We start from the raw sequence: 16064 nt of genomic DNA, 5'->3' as shown, positions 1-16064 counted from the left end.
AGGCAGGAGAATCGCTTGAACCCAGGAGACGGAGGTTGCAGTGAGTGGAGATCGCGCCACCGCACTCCAGCCTGGGCGACAGAGCTAGACTCCGTCTCAAAAAAAAAAAAAGGCAAAACTACAGTGACCAAAAATAAAACATGAAAACTATAGTCACTACTGGGCTCAAGCGATCCACCTGCCTTGGCCTCCCAAAGTGCTGGGATTACGGTGTGAGTCACCATGCCTGGCCCTTTTATCCATTTTTATAAGTTACAAAAACAAGAACAAATCTATAATCTTTTTCTACTATCTTAATTTCTATTAAACACAGTAATGTGGAGTTAAAATGATGTTTAATGAAGGAGTCTTTTAAAAACATTTTCTTTATTTCTTCATTCTTGTCTCTCACCACTTAACAAGAATCGACTCTAAATGAATTAAAGACTTAAATGTAAAATCCAAAACTATGAAACCATTAGAAGAAAACAGGAAAAAAGCTTCATGACATTGTTTGAATAAGACCTCAAAAGCTCAGGCAACAAAAGCAAAAACTGACAAATACAATAAAGGAAACAACCAACAGAGTGAAGAGACTGCCTACAGAACGGGAGAAAATATTCACAAACTATGCATCTAAAAAGGGGTTAATATCCAGAATACATATGGAACTCAAAACAACAATAGCAAAAAAACAAATAAGCCAACTAAATGATGGGCAAAAGATCAGAATAGACATTTCTCAAAGGAAGATACAAAAATGGGCACCAGGTATATGAAAAAAAACACTCAACATTTATTAAACATCAGGGAAATGCAAATCAAAACCACAATGAGATATCACCACACCTTAGACTAGCTTTTACAAAAAGACAAAAAATAATATGGCGAGAATATGAAGAAAGGAGAACTATTATACACTGCTGGTGGAAACGTAAATTAGTACAGCCATTAGAGACAACAGTACAGAAATTCTTCAAAAAAACAGAACTATCATATAATCTAACAATTCCACTACTGGGTCTATATAGCCAAAGGAAATGAAATTGCTATGTTGAAGAATATTTACACTCCCACATTTACTGCAGCACTGTTCACAATAGCCAAGATATGGAATCAACCTAAATGTCCATCAACAGATGAATGGATAAAGAAAATGTACATCTACACAATGCAAATACTATTCATCCATAAAAAGAATGAAATCCTGTCATTCTGTGACAACACATACGAACTCGAATGTAATTATGTTAAGTGACATATGCCATATATGGAAAGATAAATACTGCATGATCCCATTCATATGTGGAATCAGAAAAAGTTGGTATCATAAAAGTAGAGAGTAGAATAGTGGTTACCAGAGGTTGGGAAGAGTAGGGAGGAGAGGGAATGAGGAGAGGTTGGTCAACAGGTACAAAGTTACAGTTAGGAGAGTAAGTTCTGGTGTTCCACTTCACAGTAGGATAACTATAGTTAACAATAATGTATTATACTTCAAAACAGCTAGAAAAGAGAATTTGGAATATTCTTACCACAAAGAAATGACAAGTGTTTGACGTGATATGCTAATTATCCTGATTTGATCATTACACAATGTATAGAGATATCAAAATATCACATTGTACCCTATAAATATGTACAATTATTATGTGTCAAGAACAAAATACAACTTGTATTTTTTCAACTGTATAAAAACAGTATTTTATTGTGTGTGCAGGCATGTACTCAACTTTAGAGTTTGGTTTTTGGAATTAAATAAAAACCATATATAAAAATAAAAAGTAAGACACATACTTCATCTTGTGACCAATATAGTACAAAGCCTTTTAAAGACACATATTACAAAAAAATTGTTCACTGCAAAGAAGTCAAAGGAAAATTAACCTCATGTACAAATCTCCTCTCAATTCCAAACTTATCAAATTTCATTTGATAATGACAGGTATTTTCCACTGAAAAATTGTGTAATGATTGTGAAGTTAGACAAGAAATACAAGAAATCCAACTCCTTTCCAAATTATTCCACACTTGAAAATCTCCAAGATGTCTAAAGAGTCCTTTTTACCAGCCTCTCTTCTCCAATGCCTCTTTACCCACTGCAGAGGTTTTTAAACCTGGCCCAAAATATCTCTGATACTCTTTGAGAGGTGGAGGTCTATCTCCTTTAATGAGGGAGTTGTATGACTGCTTGCTAAATAGAAGGATGTGACTTTTATTATAGTTTCTAGGCCCAGGCCTTAACCTGGCAGCTGCCAAGCTAATGGGGATGTCCAGGTCAGGAGAGATCAAATAGAGACGCTCCAGCTGACAACTCCAGCTGATTAAGCCCAGTCAACCTCCAGAACCATGAAAGATAATCACAAGTTTTCTTGTTTTAAGCCACTGTTTGGGATGACTTGTTATGATACAATAATAACTGAAGCATCCCCATATTTCTTCCTATTCCTAATCAATAGCAGGGCCTATAGTCATGGAAAGCACGTTGGTAGAAGTGTAAAATCCAAACCACACCACTCCTTCCTCCATCCCCACCCCCAAGTTGATGGACAAATTGTCCAAAACCTCAAAGTCCTAAAGGAAGGATAAGTCACTTATAACATCGTTGCTGCCCTTTTTCACTTACTTTGGCTTCTGTCCCTCCCCACCAAAACTCTTAATAATCGTTAACAAGAAGGAGAGCGTAAGAGGGAATCCTTCTCTTTATTCTTAATTCTATCTCAGCAATAACAGCTGCAATCAGAGAAACTGGAAATTCAGTCCCACCTTCTCTACAGGTTGCCTTCTGACATCTCATTTCCCCAGTCTTCATCTTCTTACCCAGAACATCCTTGATCATCAACAGTTACATATAAAAAGAGGAAAAACAAGACAAAAGAAGGGAAAGCCCAGCAGTCACTGCTCCTCAGTGGCCCCCACCACTTATAACCACAAATCTCACCAGTTCTCACTCTCGACTCCCTTAATGAAGTTATGGCTCAAGTACTACAATCAATATGCTGAGAACTAGTTATGTCTCAAAAGAAACCCCTCCCAGCTTATGATGTCCTTACGAAGACTTGACTCCTTTAAAAGGGATATGAAACCATACTACTATATTATACAATGCAATGCAAAGGATATGTGTATCTTTTTTTTTTTTTTTTTTTTAGAGGGGGTTTCACTTTTGTGGCCCAGGCTGGAGTGCAGTGGCCGGATCTCAGCTCACTGCAAGCTCCGCCTCCAGGGTTTACGCCATTCTCCTGCCTCAGCCTCCCCAGTAGCTGGGACTACAGGCGCCCGCCACCTTGCCCGGCTAGTTTTTTGTATTTTTTTAGTAGAGATGGCGTTTCACCGTGTTAGCCAGGATGGTCTTGATCTCCTGACCTCGTGATCCGCCCGTCTTGGCCTCCCAAAGTGCTGGGATTACAGGCTTGAGCCACCGCGCCCGGCCGGATATGTGTATCTTATCACCTTCTACAAAATTCAACCTAATCCTTTATTTTCTAAATATCTGATAGGTTAATTTGAAAAGAACACAAATGTTGTAGACCCCCTGATACACATATCCTAAGTTCTTATGTATTATAGATTCCAGTATGTCTAACTGTCAGATCAGCACAGCTTTTACAAACTGGATTGAGTGGGGAGGAACAGAGTTGCAGGGATTTCAGAAGCTTCAAAATTCTCTCTAGTAACTTCTGTTTTATGTTTTTTAAATTTTAATTTGATAATAAAGATTTAAGATGAATATGGATAGCCACCTTATCACAGTATACTGTCACAGAACAGCAACCCAAGCTTTTGTTTACAACCCCCTTCCCCCAAAATTGTTTCTGGTTGATGAAAAAGATCAGATGCACACTTAATAGTTAAATTAAACCTTCTTGTCAAGAGAAGATACTGTCATATAAAGCTCAAAATCACTAGTTCAAATTAAAAAAAAAAGTATCAGAAGAATTGAGCTCTTGCTAGTTCAGGCATGCTGAACTCAAAAGAAATCCATTATAAGAGGCAATACATTCACAACGGAAATGGTCATTTAGATCCTGCTACTCAAAGTATAGTTATAGGACAAGCAGTATCAGCATCAGTATCATCACCTTGTTGAAAATGCAAAATCTCAGCACTTTGGGAGGCGGAGGTGGGGGGATCACGAGGTCAGGAGACTGAGATCATCCTGGCTAACACGATGAAACCCTGTCTCTACTAAAGATACAAAAAATAATTTGGGCGTGGTGGCGGGCAACTGTACCCACAGCTACTCAAGAGGCTGAGGCAGGAGAAGCGTGTGAACCTGGGAGGCGGAGCTTGCAGTGAGCTGAGATTGCTTGAGACACCTTTTCAAAAAAAAAAAGAAAAAGAAAAAAAAAATACAACTCATGTTCTAAAATAACTGACCACATGGTAAGTGCTCAAGGCAAACTCAGTCTCTGTACTCCATAGAAGTTGACTCTGATCCTTAATCACTGTTAGAGGATTTTTTTCCACCTAACTTGTATAGTGCCTGGCACTGTAATATTAATAAATCATTCATATTAACAACCTAACAATTACTAATAAATTTCAACAAAAATTTTTATGTAGACAACCACTCTCAAGACTGGATTTCTGAATAACCAATTTGGTGAGCACCATCATTAGAATGGTCTGGCTGCACCTGTGTACAAAATTATTGGCAAAACAGGAGCAACCGAAGATCTCAAATATTCCTCATGGCCACCCTTGGTACTCTAGAGACAAAGAAATATACAGCATACTCCCATTCCTTCCAATCTGCATGCTCTCTTGATGGCAAACTTAATTAGAAAAGGATTTTAAAGATGCATAAACAATTAACTTTAAGAGGCAAATGTGAAATCTCATTTCACATATGGTGGTACTCCCATACTCCATTTTCTCCCTTCAGCATTTCATTCTGTATTATCTGTGCATATCCCTATTTGCTACATTAAAATGTAATGCCGTTTGAGAACAGAAAACTCCGTTTTGTATTCCCAATTCACCACCTTTTTTTTTTTTTTTTTGAGACATGGTCTAGCTCTGTCACCCAGGCTGAAGTACAGTGGCACAAACATGGCTCACCGCAGCCTTGACCTCCCAAGGCTCCAGCAATCCTCCCACCTCAGCCTCCTGAGTAGCTGAGACCACAGGCACACACCACCACACTCAGCTATTTTTTTTTTTTTTAGGGGGTAGAGATGGGGTCTCCCCATGTTGCACGGGCTGGTCTCAAAGTCCTGGCCTCAAGCAATTCTCCTGCTTCAGCCTCCCAAAGTGCTGGGATTACAGACATGAGCCACTGCACCCCACCCACCTACCTACCTTCTACAAGTGGCAACCAGAAAGGCATGTCAGACATTCCTTTTTTTTTTTTTTTGAGACAGTCTCACTCCATTGCCCAGGCTGGAGTGCAGTGGTGTAATCTTGGCTCATTGCAACCTCCACCTCCCGGGTTCAAGCAATTCTTGTGCCTCAGCCTCCCAAGTAGCTGGTATTACAGGCATGCACCACCACACCTGGCTAATTTTTTGTATTTTTTAGTAGAGATAGGGTTTCGCTATGTTGGCCAGGCTGGTCTCCAACTCCTACGGTCAACTGATCCACCCGCCAAGGCCTCCCAGAATTCTGTGATTACAGGCATGAGCCACCACCATGCCCGGTCGCATGTTAGATGTTTCAAATAGGCACTAATAAATAAGGAAAAAGTCCTATTCTGGAATGGCAATCACAACTTTCATACAACAGGCAAAGCTAACCAGTTTCAACACAGCAGTTTAATAAAAAACATGTCTAACACTATAATAATTACTGTACTTTTGATCACAAAACTTCCAAATGGAATTTTCTGAAGCAATAAATTGAAACGCTAGTTTAAATGCCTCTGAAAAAGTACAATGACATTTCATTTATCTGACAACAGACAAGGATTCCATTGTATGTGAATTTTCCAAATGAATGAAATGTACCACTTTTACCAATTTATATTTAAGATATAAATGTTTCTTATAATGGATATATAATTTCTTGAAATATTTACAAATGTCCGAGGTTGTATCAAAATAATGGAGAAAAGAAAGGAGGGGACAGAATACATATGAATGAGATCTATGAATGAATTTGAACCTGGGTGATGGACATGTTTGTTCATTAGACTCTTCTACTTTTGTATGTGTTTGAAATTTTTCATTTAAGGAAATTCACACCACAGTAATCAAAACTGTGGTACCGGCTGGATGCGGTGGCTCACACCTGTAATCCCAGTACTTTGGGAAGCTGAAGCAGGTGGATCATTTGAGGTCAAGAGTTTGAGACCAGCCTGGCCAACGTGGTGAGACCCTGTCTCTAATAAAAACACAAATATTAGCCAGGCCTGGTGGCGCACACCTAAAATCCCAGCTACTCGGGAGGCTAAGGCAGGAGAATCGCTTGAACCCAGGAGACGGAGGTTGCAGTGAGCCAAGATCACACCACTGTACTCCAGCCTGGGTGACCAAAAAAAAAAAAAAACAGAAACAGAAACAACAACAACAAACTGTGGTGACAACATTGACACAGACATACATACAGACCAAAGAAATAAAATTTAAAGTCCAGAAATAAATCCATATATCTAGTGTCTAATAATCTGACAAGGGTGCCAAAACCTTTCAACAGGGAAAGAAACCTCTTCAACAAATGGCACCAGGACAACTAGATATCCGTACATAAAAGAATGCAGATGAACCCCTACATCATACCATACACAACAATTAATTCAAACTGGAACAAAGACCAAAATGCAAGAGGTAAGGCAATAAAAGTTTATTTTTATTATTTTTTGAGATGGAGTCCACTCTGTCACCCAGGCTGGAGTGCAGGGGTGTGATCTCCGCTCACTGCAACCTCCACCTTCCAGGTTCAAGCAATTCTCCTGCCTCAGCCTCCTAAGTAGCTGGGACTACAGGCACCTGCCACCACGCCCGGCTAATTTTTGTATTTTTAGTGGAGACGCGGTTTCGCCATGTTGGTCAGGCTGGTCTCAAACTCCTGACCTCAGGTGATCCACCCACCTCAGCCTCCCAAAGTGCTAGGATTACAGGCATGAGCCACCATGCCTGGCCAGCAATAAAACTCTTAAGAAAACATACAGGTAAATCATCACGACCATGGATTTGGCAACAGTTTCTCTTAGATACAACACCAAAATACAAGCAACAACAACAAAAAATAAACTGGACTTCAACAAAATTTACAACTTCTGTGAAAAAGAAACTTTAAAAGACAGTGGAAAAACAACCTACAGAAATGAGAGAAAGTATCTGCAAATCACACATCTGATAAGGATCTAGTATCCAGACTATGTATTAAGACCTCTTACAACCCAACAACAAAAATACAACCCAGGTTGGGCACCGTGGCTCACGCCCATAATCCCAGCACTTTGGGAGGTGGATCACCTGAGGTCAGGATTTCCAGACCAGCCCGGCCAACATGGTTGCCGCATCTCTACCAAAAACACAAAAATCAGCCAAGCGTGGTGGCGTGCGCCTGTAGTGCCAGCTACTTGGGAGGCTGAGACGTGAGAATCGCTTGAACCCCGGAGGCGGAGGTTGCAGTGAGCCAATACCACGCCACTGCACTCCAGCCTGGCCAGAGTGAGACTCAGTCTCAAAAAAAAAAAGAAAAAAGGAAGAAAAGAAATAAAGACAACTCAGGCCAGGCACAGTGGCTCACACCTGTAATACCAACACTTTGGGGGGCTGACATGGGAGGATCGCTTAAGGCCAGGAGCTGAAGACCAGCCAAGGCAACAAAGCGAGACCCCATCTCTACAAAAAATTTTTAAAAATTAGCTAAGTACAGTGGTGCATGCCTGCAGTCCTAGCTACTGGGGAGGCTGAGGAGGGAGGACTGCTTGAGTCCATGAGTTCAAGGCTACAGTGAGCGATGATCACACCATTGCACTCTAGCCTGGGTGACAGAGTGAGATTCTATCTCTAAACAGAAAGGAAAAGGAGACAAAAAGCTTACTATTTACCAAATTAAAAAAAAAAAAAAGAGGGGGATGAATGATTACATTAACAGTAAGAAAAATTCTGAGATACTTGGGAAAAAGTCAAATCCTAAAGATTAAAATAAATAATAACATTTTACTGTTATACAATTAACTTAACCAACTAAATGGAGAAGCAAAGTATATTACTTATTTGTTCACAAATATATTTCTAGCATCCAGAAAAATAACTGGCACTCAAGCGCTTAAACCTCAATATATTTCTTGAATGGAATGATTCAATACCATAAAGACGTCAAGTGTCACAAATAATCTAAAAACGTAATGGACTCCCAACTAAAATCAATCTCAACTGATATTTACCTTTGCAAGTATTACATTAAAAAAATAAGGAAAAATCTCAAATTGTTAAAATATCAAGAACATGAACATGCCCACAGATGTCTTAAGTTGTCTTTAAGTGATTCTCAAGCATTCTCAGCACCTGTAAGACATACACGAATGATGGTCAAACAGCTTGAGAAATCTCACAGATGCCTAAATCTAGTTCAGAAATCTCTAGGCCAACAGTCCTCAAATTCGTTCCCAAGATCTCTTTAGGGAGTCTAAACTACTCTGGGGGTCAAAACTATTTTCAAAATAATACTAAGAGGCTACTAGCCTTTTCATTCTCATTTTCTCACAACTGTACAGGGGAGTTTTTCAGAAGCTAAATGATGTGTGATGATGCTGCAGATCAAACGCATAAGCAGATGTGAGGATCTATCTTCTTTTAAGTCATAATAGTAAAGATATTTGCAAAAATGTTTAGCTCTTCTCACTATTTTTGAAAATATGGTTATTTAATAATGTTATGTATAATAATGTAAGTTTATTTTTATTTTTAAATTAAATATTTGAAGAACTTTTCAGTTTTAGTTTGTAATAATTGTAACTGGTAGATATAAACCACATACACAAAAGCCTTTTATGTTCCTTAGGAATTTAAGAGTGTAAAGGAGTCTAGGACCAGAGTTTGAGAATTGCTATTCCAACCTAACCACTGACACTCGGTTCCTCAGGAAAACAACACTCTGCCCACCTTACAGATCAACTGCAATACTGGAATAAACTTAGAAGCATAAATAAAGCACAACTAATGATCAAGTAACATTAAAAGTAGCTGAATGAGCTTCCCACAGGGAATCTCAGCATGGAAGGCTAGAGAGGTTACTACGAACAAAAATCTATAATCTGTTTTCTTATTAATTTACAGCAAACTAGGACTTCTTCTCCTAGCACTTCCTAAAGTGTCAGGATAGAAACAGACTAGACCAAAAAAACTCTGACTATGCATCTTTTTTTGATGTAGTTTACGCAGACAAGACTTTTATTATTCAAATATATGCAAGTAAGAAATTAATTCCCTTATTAAACCAAGGCTATCTGTATTATATTTGTTCGGTATGTGGATGCTGAATCCTAGCCTTTGTCTCAACAAGTTTCCCGAGTCAACTGAAAAAGGTCAGGAAAACTTGCTGAACCAACACCATATCAAAATCTCATTGTTAAGAATTACGCAAACTGGGGCTGAGTGTGGTGGCTCACACCTGTAATCCCAGCCCTTTGGGAGGCAAAGGTGGGAGGATCACTTGAGATCAGCAGTTTGAAATCAGCCAGCCAACATGGTGAAACCCTGTCCCTACTAAAAATACAAAAATTAGCCGGGCATGGTGTTGGGCGCCTGTCATCCCAGCTACTTGGGAGGCTGAGGGAGGAGAATCGCTTGAGCCCAGGAGGCAGAGGTTGCAGTGAGCTGAGATTGTGCCACTGTACTCCACCTGGGGCGACAGAGTGAGACTCCATCTCAAAAAAAAAAAAAAAAGAATTACACAAACTGAAACAGAATTCTAGAACTTGGTCTTTAAGCAAAATTCTAGAATTCTAAAAATACACAGACAAAATAAATATCTTGATCACTGACATATGCTATACAAATAAAATTAGGTAAGTTAAAATCTAATTTTAAATGAACACTGAGTGGCTAAGAAGTTAAAATAAGGATTAATTAAATATAAGAATTAAGGACATTGAAGTATTTTATGTTCTTTCCAAGAACTGAAAAGTTGCTCCATGCCTTCTCTTGACAACTAAATAAGCAGCTGTGCATTTCTCACCCAGTTCACACCTTGCCAGAAACATGCCTGACACAGCCAAGGAGGGGAGGTGGGATGACAGTAAAATCTTTAAATTTTACTGTCCTGTGTGGACCTTCACACAGGAGAATAAAACAAGATCTCTATCTCATTTTACACAAACAAGAATACTAATCCTAAAATTGGACTTTCTCCCTCTAGATTTTCTTTCCAATCTGTGTTCTTGTCCCGTTTACAAATATTCAAAATATCCCTGAAGAAATGAAAGAAATATTAAAATAAAGGGAAAAAGCTGACTCATAAAGCAGTGGAACTTCCCATTCCCCATCTCCCAGTATCTCATGTGGAAGACCAAAATAAAAACCCAAGCAGTTCTGGTCAAAGGGGACTCTGCTAAAGCTCAGGATTTCTTAGACACAATCTGAAAGCCATTCATAAAAAGGAGTCCATGAAGCATCTATACACACACACACACTCACAAAATGTATCAACTTCATATATTGGTATATGAGAAAATAAATGTTTTAAAATTATATTGCCACCACTTTCCCTTCATCATGAGCCAAAACAAACCAAACAAACAAAAAAACACAGATTAGGTTGAGAGGGGGAAAAAAACCAGCATTTCTTCTACACTACCAAACCAGTCATTTAACAACAGGGTCTAGTGTGCAATTTAAACTTTACACCATCCCTGAAAATCTTTATAAATCAATGAGACACTCACTTTTCCCTAAGAATAAACATCTTGTCTCCCAATGGCTTTTCTCCATTGTGAAAGAGCCTGGAAAGTAAAAAGTGTAAGTAGGGTAACATGTAAGCCGGATCGCGCTTGTAGTCCTAGCTACTAGGGAGGCTGAGGTGGGAGGATCACTGGCCAGGAGTTGAAGACCTGACTGGGCAACATAGTGAGACTGGTCCTCCATCTCCAAAACAAAAAACGAAACCACATATATATGTAATTTTAAATCTAAAGAACACATTTGTGTAATCCTAAACGAAACGAACGAATTGAAAAAAAAATTGTAATAAGACGATCAGGGAAATCAGAAAACTGAATATTTGCTAATGTTTAAGAATCACTGTTAATATTTCTTACAGATATACTTGGTGGACTCACAGATGAAAAGCTACTGAGATTGGCTTTACAATATCTAGTAGGTGGGGGCCGGGAGCGGTGGATCATGCCTGTAATCCCAGCACTTATTTTCTAGATACAGCTGAACATGTCTCTAGCAAGGAAAAAAGTACTCTATACATCAAAAACTCCTGTCAAAAGTACAGAAATTTGTGTTCCACTACATCACCCATAATCCTTATTTTTTCTCGTTGATCTGGTTTAACAATTATATTCTCCAAACCAATTAACTTCCTCCAATATACCTAAAACTGAAATACAAGACTATCTTTGTTGTCTTTTAATTCTACTCATAAGCTAGTCAAACGCTAGGTGAGAAAACGATCCAGGCTTCCAATTAAACGTAACTTCAAGACAACATATGTTTTGAGTCAGACTAATGAACTAGCACTAGTTTTGTTGTTTAATTTACCTTACTCTCCGCCTCGTATTTAAGTTTGGTGGGTAGTGTACGAACGTGAAAAGTAACAGATGTTGTTCACTCCCAGAAAGTGAACTCTTTCCATCATGAGAGTAACAGAACTCAATCGAATGTGACACACAGAAACGTCTCAAAAATCTCTAGGTCAGTAACTCGCATACATCCTTATCCTCCCTCCCCAAATCATTTCAGGTGGTTAGAAAGGAGCGACCCCGGTTGGTAGGTTTCTTCTTCTTCCCTTCCTTTCCTAGGGGAGAGCAAAGAAACGACCGAAAGGCCGGAAGAAGGAAAGCGAAAAGCATGAGGGCTGGACAATCAGCCCTTCAATAAATGAGAACTGTATCCAAATCAGATTAAGTTGGGAGACCGCGAACTGCTAAACACCTCCCCATAACTCTAACGTACCTGAGACCCCGAGTAGAGAAACCTGGCCGTACATCACATTCAGGCTCCCTTCTCTCCCAACTACTCACAGGTACAAGAGGCATAAAATAGAACTTCCCCACCCTCGCCAAGAGTAGCGCGGAAAAAAACTCACATTGGCCTGGGCCACGCTGGCGAAGCCGCCTGACTCCCCCCGCGCGGCCAGGAACCCTGAAAGGACTGCCCCGCTCCTCAGTCAGGGTAGGGGGGGGACCGAGGCTCGACTGGGAGGACCCGCCTGCCGTCGAGGCCCTACGTGCCCACCCGGCCCGGGTGCTTGGGCCCGCGCTGCCCACTCTGGGCCCAGGCCTGGTACCCCGCGAGGCTCGTCGCGAGCCCAGACCCCGGTCCAACTCCGCGCCCGGCGAGACCCGCACACCTCACTGAGCCACCGCGGCTGTCGCCGTACGGACCGAACCCCTAGCTACCTGTCTTCGTTCTTGTTTTTCTGTTTCTTCCCCATTGCTTGTCAACGGCGCTCGTGGCCCCAGCTCCTCTATTCGTTCTCTCACAGACCCACTGTCTCCCGGCTGACTTTGGTCTCCTCTCAGTTCCTTTCCCCCCGTACTGCCGCCGCTCGCACCCGGCTCTCCACAGACCCGCGCACTGGAACAGGGCACATATGGTGTGAGTTCTCAGTGCGCAAGCGCATCGCCCCGCCGCCTCGGCGTGAGGACGCAGGGCGCGGCTCATCGAGAGCTGCGTTTCGGGTAGAGCGTCTCCGGTTGACCCGCCGGCCAGGCAGGAGCCCGAGCGCCCCCTGCCCGCAAGCGTCCGCCCCGAGCCGACGCCCGCGCGGTTTCCAGGTTCTAGAACCCGGAGGCGGACAATGAAGCTGTCAATTCCCCGCCTCAGCCCTCTCCCAATGGGGAACGCACGCTTCGGTTCAGGAGTAGGCTTTGGGCTTCCCTTTATATCTTTGTATTCTCAGCCGCACAAAGTTCAGTAAAGAACCACAACTAATAATGAGTCCTCTGGGGTTTGCGAGAGAGATAAATCCAGGACAAAATAGGGACCTCTCAGTAACATCCGTGCGTTATGCATTATGTACAGTTACTGAATAAAACATAGAACAGGACACACGCGATCAATTCCCTAACGTAGGTCTTCATCTTTACCCTCAAAACGAGGGCGAGTTCTAAAAATTCCTGTGTTTAGAAGAGTCAAGAGGGAACCTACAGGGGTGGTGGAAAATGTTCTATATCTGGATATGGCCGGTGATATTTTGGGTTTTAACTATGCAAAAGTTAATTGTGTTGTATATGTTTATGCCTAGACTTTAAGAAAAAGAAAAATGTTAAAACAAACAAAAAAGTAAAACAAAAAAAAGAAAAATGTTTATTCAATACTAACAGAATGGTAACGCACTTCAAGCGTCACTGCTGAGCAAGAGCACAGCTGTCTCATTTCCAGTCTCGCGCACTGGACCGTGAGTACCGAAATACGGTCCTGAGAAAGTCCGGCCACGCCAGCCTGCGCACTAAGAAACTGCAACTCCCACCATGCTTTGCGGCCTTCCATTTCGGCCGTATACTGGGAGGAAAGCAAGGGTCGGACACCTTAGGTTACGGGCCGCTGGGCGGGAGGCGCACGCGCAGAACTGTTCGGCAGCCGCCCGCCCGCCCCTTCTCTGGCGTCCAACGTGATATCGCGCGAGGTCCGCAGCCAATAGGGAGGCGGATGTGACGGCCGGTTTGCAGCCGCCGGCAGCTACTGCAAGGCGAAAGCCGGAGTGGACCTGTCTTTTGAAACTGCTGCTCTCTCACTTCTCAGACGTCACCGAGAGCTCAGGTGAGGCAGAGGGTAGTGAGAAAAATCCGATCACCACGTCCACGTGCCGGTGAACATTCTGCTGCTCCACAGCCGGAGCGGAGGAGGGGCGCCGCCCCAGCACCGGTGTCTGGGTCCTGGCGGAGGCTCTTGCGCGTGCGCACCAGGAGGCGTCGAAGTTGAGGCAGCCGGGACCGTGCCTTCCTCTGTCTCCCCGGGCTCAGGGAGTGGCCGGGATGCCACTGGGGAGGTACCTGGGGTTCGATTAAGGACCAGGCCCCTTGATTGTTTTGGTGGATACCTGTAAGGGTGTCCAGGAAATGACTAGGGAATTTGAGGACGCGCGGTGTCCCGTAAAAGGAGCACCTGCGGAGCTGTAAGAAGGAAGAATCAGGCTGTGGTTTGAAGAATGAAAAGCTAACAGGGGGTTGCATCGTCTCTTTACCCCCTTCTCAATGCTCGAACCACCAACACCTACACCCAGAATAGCGCTTCTTAATCGCATCTGTTTCCAGTTATCCCATAATTAAATTCTGGCCTCATCCTATAAAATTCCAGGGATAAGCATTCTCTGTGCTTATCCCTGGAGCACAGCTTCCAACGTGCAATTCAGTATCTTATTTTCTCCTTCCAGCTTCCTCACTGAGGATCACAGTACTACTACTGACATTTTTCTTGGGTGGTAGGGAGTGTGGAAATCTTTGCTGTATTTGAAATGCAGCACCTTACCAATTTTATAGCACTCACGAGGAGCTTACAATTTGTTTTTTTAAACTCAAATACTTTTGAAACTTAGCAGTGTAGTAATTTGAACGGAAGTTAGGCACGTGTTGCGTCGAGGTTAAATACATATGTATTGAGTACCTGCTGTGTTCTGTGGAGATACAAAGATGAAATCAAGTATGCTTTTCAAATGCTTTTCCTATAAAGAAAAAGGAATCAGAACTGAAGTTTGCAAGAATATTTCTCTTCAGCTCAACGTTTATAGAGGGCCCGTCTGGGTCAGGATCTGTATCAGAAGCTGAGTGAATGAATTCACAGTTTATTATCAAGTTTGGGGTGCTTCGGTATTATTTGCAAATGTATCATAGTTTATTGGCATGCAACAGCCTCCTGCTTTAATAGGCAAATTATAAATCGTTTCTGCAGTAATAATCCTGAGATACACATAAAATTGCCCTCTAATTGTTGATATAAAATTTCTCGTACAAAATACTCCATTGTTTTAAAAATATGTAGTCATGTGCCACATAAGGACATTTCAGTTTTATGAGATTATAATACTGTATTTATTGTGCCTTTTCTGTGTTTAGATATGTAAATGCCATTATGTTACAGTTGCCTGCAGTATTCAATACAGTAACATGCTGTACAGATTTGTACTAGGAGTAATAGACTGTATGGTATAGCCTAGGTGTGTAGCAGGCTGTACCATCTGGGTTTGTGTAAATACAGTCTATAAGGTTTGAAACAATATCAAAATCACCTAATGACACATTTCTCAGAATGTATTCCCATTTTTTGTGGGTTTTTGGGTTTTGTTTTTTGAGACAGGGTCTGGCTCTGTCACCCAGGGTGGAGTGCAAGTGGTGCAACCTTAGCCCACTGCAACCTCCGCCTCCTAGGTTCAAGCTATCCTCCTCCCACCTCAGCCTCCCTAGTAGCTGGGACTACCAGCACACACCACCAGGCCTGGCTAATTTTTCTATTTGTAGTAGAGACAGGGTTTCATCATGTTTCCCAGGCTGGTCTCAAACTCCTGAACCCAAGTCATCTGCCCACCTTGGCCTCCCAAAGTGCTGGGATTATGGACGTGAGCCATAGCGCCCAGCCTAGATTGTATTCCCATTGTTAAGTGATGCATGACTCTAATTGAGATAGGTCTTCGTTTCTAATCTGAATGAGTTCTATTTTGAAACTCTTATTTTGTACAGAGAAGTGATGGTGGAAAAAAAAAAAAAACCCAAAGTTTTAAGAAGTATTTGGAGTGTTTTCCATCAAAGTTAAGAACACTGTCAGTAAATGGAAACCAGTATTAATTTTTGTGGCCTCATAGATTTTTTTTGTTAGGTAATGGGAGAAGAGGAATGGACATGAATGCTTTAGGGAATACCAGGCACTATTCTTTACATAAGTGGTAATGAGACGTCTTAGGAGTTAAATGAAACTCATTTGGGCAGCAGCCATGAAAAAATAGGTGTTTTGCTCAACTCTATGTTTAAGGTT

The 16064-nt window shown here is 41.6% G+C and overlaps 2 protein-coding genes across 4 annotated transcripts in view; one reads left to right on the top strand and one right to left on the bottom strand.

Annotated features, from left to right (window-relative positions):
- EIF5B (eukaryotic translation initiation factor 5B) overlaps nucleotides 1-12733 on the bottom strand; it is a 63049-nt gene extending 50316 nt beyond the window's left edge. Inside the window, exon 1 of one of the 2 annotated variants that reach the window (XM_011956565.1) lies at nucleotides 12497-12733. In XM_011956565.1, the coding sequence (XP_011811955.1) occupies nucleotides 12497-12531 (35 nt within the window). In that variant the 5' untranslated portion in view covers nucleotides 12532-12733. The remainder of the gene's footprint in view (nucleotides 1-12496) is intronic. The other variant, XM_011956566.1, reaches the window with a different exon arrangement.
- The window catches only part of TXNDC9 (thioredoxin domain containing 9), a 29540-nt gene continuing 23360 nt past the window's right edge, over nucleotides 9885-16064 (top strand). Inside the window, exons 1-2 of one of the 2 annotated variants that reach the window (XM_011956568.1) lie at nucleotides 9885-9937; nucleotides 11713-11789. The gene's annotated coding sequence lies outside the window, so the exon portion shown is untranslated. Of the gene's footprint in view, nucleotides 9938-11712; nucleotides 11790-13628; nucleotides 13860-16064 lie in introns of those variants that run through there. The other variant, XM_011956567.1, reaches the window with a different exon arrangement.

This window comes from Colobus angolensis, unplaced genomic scaffold (genome assembly GCF_000951035.1).
Source record: "Colobus angolensis palliatus isolate OR3802 unplaced genomic scaffold, Cang.pa_1.0 Scaffold42, whole genome shotgun sequence".
Taxonomy (NCBI): Eukaryota; Metazoa; Chordata; class Mammalia; order Primates; family Cercopithecidae; genus Colobus; species Colobus angolensis.
This window is presented reverse-complemented; position numbering and strand designations above follow the sequence as displayed.